Here is a 5,000-nt window from a genome sequence, read left to right on the forward strand (position 1 = left end):
TGGTTCTACTGGTTTCACATGTTGTACCGGTTCTACTGGTTTGAGTAGTTTTACTAGTTCTAATGGTTCTAGTGGTTTAACTGGTTTTAGAGGTTCTAGTGGTTCTAATGGTTTTACTGGTTTTAGTGGTTTTAGACATTCTACCTGTTCTAGTGGTTTTACTGGTTCTACTGGTTTTAGTGGTTTTGCTGGTTTTTGTGGTTCTATTGGTTCTTGGGACTCTACTGGTTCTACTGGTTTCACAGGTTATACTGGTTGTATTGGTTTTACTGGTTCTAGTGGTTTTACCGGTTCTAGTGGTTCTACTGGTTGTCATGATTTTACTGGTTTTAGTGGTTTTGCTGGTTTTTGTGGTTCACCTGGTTCTACTGGTTCTGGCGGTTCTACTGGTTTTACTGGTTTTACTGGTTCTGGTGGTTCTACTGTTTTTACTGATTCTAGTGGTTCTACTGGTTCTGGTGGTTGTACTGGTTCTGGTGGTTGTACTGGTTTTACTGGTTCTAGTGGTTCTACTGGTTCTAGGGGTTCTAGTGGTTCTACTGGTTGAAGTCTGAGAGTGATGACCCATAACAACACTTCCAAGTTTGTTTTAGACAAAATGTTGCTTGAAAAATATTTGTTTCAGTTTGTAAAAGTCTAGTTTTGGTACTAGTTCTAATTGTTATCAAAGGTTATAGTATTTATGTTCCAGACTTTGACCAGCAGGGGTCAGTCTGGTACCAGAACACACTCAGAACCAGAACCACCATGGAACCAACGCTACTTATCCACAGACTGTATCAGTCACTGAATAAAGGATGAAGCTCATTGAGTCCACATTTGTATTATAACAGATGACGTTACTTATTCCACAGAGGAAATAACAGGTAACAGCAGCAACATACAACAAACAAGTGCAGAGAAAAAGACAGGCGGAAAAACCACAAATGAGTGAAAAAGGAAATATAAAGAGAAAAATAAGAAATTTGGTATTTTTATAATAATAATAATACATTTTATTTATAGGCGCCTTTCTTGGCACTCAAGGACACCGTACAGTAAAACAGTAAAACAGGAGAGTTTAAAACAAGCAATAAAGCAGAGTAAAAATAAAAGGCAGGTTAAAAATTTGGACAATGTAATTGTGTTCACAAAGAGAAAGAGGTCGTAAACAGATGGGTTTTGAGTCTGGATTTGAAGAGAGGAAGTGAAGTGGTGTTTCTGAGATCCAGTGGCAGGGAGTTCCAGAGCTGGGGAGCAGAGCGGCTGAATGCTCTGCTCCCCATGGTGGTGAGACGGGCAGAGGGAACAGTGAGGTGGATGGAGGAGGAAGATCATTTTTATAAATATTTATATAAATATAGAACTAGAATTAAAGTTAAATATTATTGACATATTTACATTGTGGTTTCACATGCATAAACAGAAAACAGCCACAGTAAAACCACAAATCACCTCCATTTTCTGAACGGTTTATGTAAAAATCTGTTTGGAATCCAACAAACAAGGTCAGAACTGTCACAGTTGAGTCTGAACCGTAGATCAACAAACAGCAACTTAGCAAAGATAAGAGCTTCCCAAAATAATTTTATTCCTTCATCAGCCTCAGAATCCAACTCACTCTTGTAGAAGAAGCGCTGACATTTCAGCTTCCAACTCCATTTTTTACATTTACAGCTTAGTCCAGTGGAGAAAACAATGACTGTAGTTTTATCACCTCTTCTGTTTGACTGACAGTTGTTTCCTTATGGGTCTCATCCTCAGCCTGGCCTTGGCCGACAGAGGGGCTCACTATCCCTCTAGTGGTCGCATAAATCCCCTGTCACTGCAAATACATTGGCATATCTGCAGTCAGTGCATTGGCATCATTTGGCAGAACTTCACAGATCTAGATATAACTATGAGGAGGATTTTATAGTATTTAACAATAGAAATAGAACATACAGACAATAGAACATGTAGACCCTTTAAGAGTAAAAACCCTGAACTGGTTTCACTGGTTTCTGTTCTGATGGAAAGACATGTTTCACTTTAACACACAGTGACTGATGGCTGTTGTCAGGTTCTGATTGAAAAAGTGTGGAAGGTCTCAAATGACAAGAACACACACACACACACACACACACACACACTTCAGAGCTGAAAGCTACATCGAGTCCTGAACGTTTCTCATCTGGTGATTCATCTGAAGGATATTACACCTGGACACACACAGCCACACACACACACACACAGCCACACACACACACACAGCCACACACACACACACAGACCTACAGTGAGCAGGTAATGGGTTTTTCATGGGACTGACATCCCATCACATTATGCAGTCAGAGGACGACGCTGCCTTCTGTCCTCACTCATCATCTTTACACTCGTCCATCTGCAGGAGACTCACAACACACACACATACACTCCATGCATTAACTACACACATGTCCACAGGTCGGTCCAGCTGACCTTTGACCTGGTCCTCCAACCTCCTCAGAACCACTGAACTACAAACCTTGTACATCCTGGAGGTCTGAGGTTCATCTTTTCATATCAGTATCTCATAGAAATGACTATTATTACATCGACCTGCAGCTAAATTAAAAGTTTAACCATGATCAGATGCATTTGTTGATGTTACAACATATAGAGTTGATAGTAAATCATTAACAGGACACAACAGTAATGGACACAACAAACACAAATGCATCAACATCACGAATGAGTGAAGACTTTAATGTTCATGAGGCTTCAACATGTTTCTTCACTGAACTGAAGTCTCTCTTTTCTATTTTAACGTTAACGTTGGTGAATGTTTGATGGTTTCAGGTGCAGCGACCAGGAAACCTGAACCAGAACAGGAGAAACAGTCCGATCACACCGTGAAAATTGCCGGAGCCATCGCCGGGATCCTCCTCTTCATCATTATCTTCCTCGGAGTCATCCTGCTGATGAAGAAGCGGTAAGACGAACATGCCCACTCCCTCTGAGCCAATCACATCCTCTCATCTAACAGTGGGTGGGTCCGGTGTGGGTCGATACTTTGACTGGTTCACCAGTCCAGACGTCTGCTCTGATTGGCTTTAGGTTTTTGTCCAATCACACCTCAGACACTTAGTCTGAGCCTGTTGAAATGGAATATGAACTGAGCCAGACTAATTCTCACTGAGGAGTTAGTCTGGAAATAATAATAATAATAATAATAATAATAATAATAATAATAATAATAATGGATTAGATTTATAAAGCATTTTTTTGGTCACTCAAAGACCTTTACATTATTGACCCATTATTCATTCGCTCTCACATTCTCCCTCTGGTGGTGGTAAACTACATCTGTATCCACAGCTGTCCTGGGGCGGACTGACAGAAGCGTGGCTGACAGTTTTGCGCCTACAGCCCCTCCCACCACCACCACCCAACAGTCATAGCATTCGTACACCAGTGTGGGTGGCACTGGAGGCAAGGAGGGTGAAGTGTCTTGCCCAAGGACACAACGGACTGAGCGGGGTTTGAACTGCCAACCCTTTGGTTATTGGACGACCCACTCTACCATCTGAGCCATGCCCCCCCCATACAAACCTTATTCCATAGTCACACTGGACCAAAAGTCATGGTTTTAGAAACTGCTCATGATGAAGTTCTTCAAATGAAAATAATCCAATCTGAAGTTGATTTGGTTGAATTCTGGGAGGAAAAAGGAAGGAAAGGAAAAACCTGCACCTTCAGCCCAAACCAGTGGACTGGTGTTGGTTCAGAGTTTGGCTCCTAAAGGTCCAAGTCCATTCAGGACCTTCGGTTCAGATCAGTGCATTATCATTATGGCAGGCAAGGCAAGGCAGATTTATTTGGATAGCACAGTTCATACACAGGGCAATTCACAGTCTTTACAAAAATGGAAAAGAGACAAGTTAAAAACACACGATTACAATTAAAACATAATCAATAAAACATAAATAATAATCAATTAAAACAAAGTAAAAGGTCAGAGTGCAGATAGAACCCTTTCAGTTGTTCTATGTACAGTTGAACAGCTGTTTTCAGCCTGGACTTCACAGTAGAAGTCTGTCTGACGTCATCAGGAAGACTGTTCCAGAGTTTAACTGCATAGAACTGAAACGCAGCTTCACCCTGTTTAGTCCTGACTCTGGGCACCAGTAGAAGACCAGTCCATGAGGTCCTCAGGGTCCCAGATGATTCATATGAGACCAGCATGTCCTAGATGCACTTTGGTGCTAGACCATGGACAGACTTATAGACCAGCAGAGCTGCTTTAAAGTCTATTCTGTTCTATTATGTTCTTGGTCTCTGATGTCTCTTGGTCTGGTTTCAGTTTCCAGAGGACTTGGCTCTTATTGGTTCATCTGTTTGACCTAAATGAACCAGATTTGATCTAAAACAGATCGGATCAGAATCATGTGTATAAAACAGTCACAGGACATCCACCACTGTGGGCCGCGGTGCACCACTGTGGATTAAAAATGCAAATGCATGTCCAGTCACATCACATAGAGTGACATTTGAACATGTGTTGAACAAAATAAAACCTGTTGGTTAAGTTTAGAAGTTTGAAGATCCAGCATTAGATGATTCCAGATGATGACTGAGGCGGACGTGGACGTAGACTGTTCGAGGTGGTCATGGTTTTGATCTGGTGTTGTGGACGTGGACATGGTGGTAAATGTTACTACGTGTGGAACCCATGGATGGGAAACCCCACCAGAGACACAATGACGTCCACACCATCAGACAGAGGAATGGAGGGACAGACGCATGGACAGAGGGACAGACACATGGACAGATGGACAGACACATGGACAGACACATGGACAGACACGTGGATGGACAGACAGAGGGACAGACACATGGACAGATGGACAGACACATGGACAGATGGACAGACACATGGACAGACACGTGGATGGACAGACAGAGGGACAGACACATGGACAGATGGACAGACACATGGACAGATGGACAGACACATGGACAGATGGACAGACAGAGAGACAGACACATGGATGGACAGA

The 5,000-nt window shown here is 42.3% G+C and overlaps 1 protein-coding gene across 1 annotated transcript in view; it reads left to right on the forward strand.

Moving 5' to 3' along the window:
• LOC115410980 (receptor-type tyrosine-protein phosphatase mu-like) overlaps window positions 1-5,000 on the forward strand; it is a 188,462-nt gene that overhangs the window by 117,198 nt on the left and 66,264 nt on the right. Inside the window, 1 exon segment of the mRNA XM_030122845.1 lies at window positions 2,800-2,932. Within this exon segment, the coding sequence (XP_029978705.1) occupies window positions 2,800-2,932 (133 nt within the window).

Source organism: Sphaeramia orbicularis, chromosome 20, assembly GCF_902148855.1.
Source record: "Sphaeramia orbicularis chromosome 20, fSphaOr1.1, whole genome shotgun sequence".
In the NCBI taxonomy this organism is placed as follows: Eukaryota; Metazoa; Chordata; class Actinopteri; order Kurtiformes; family Apogonidae; genus Sphaeramia; species Sphaeramia orbicularis.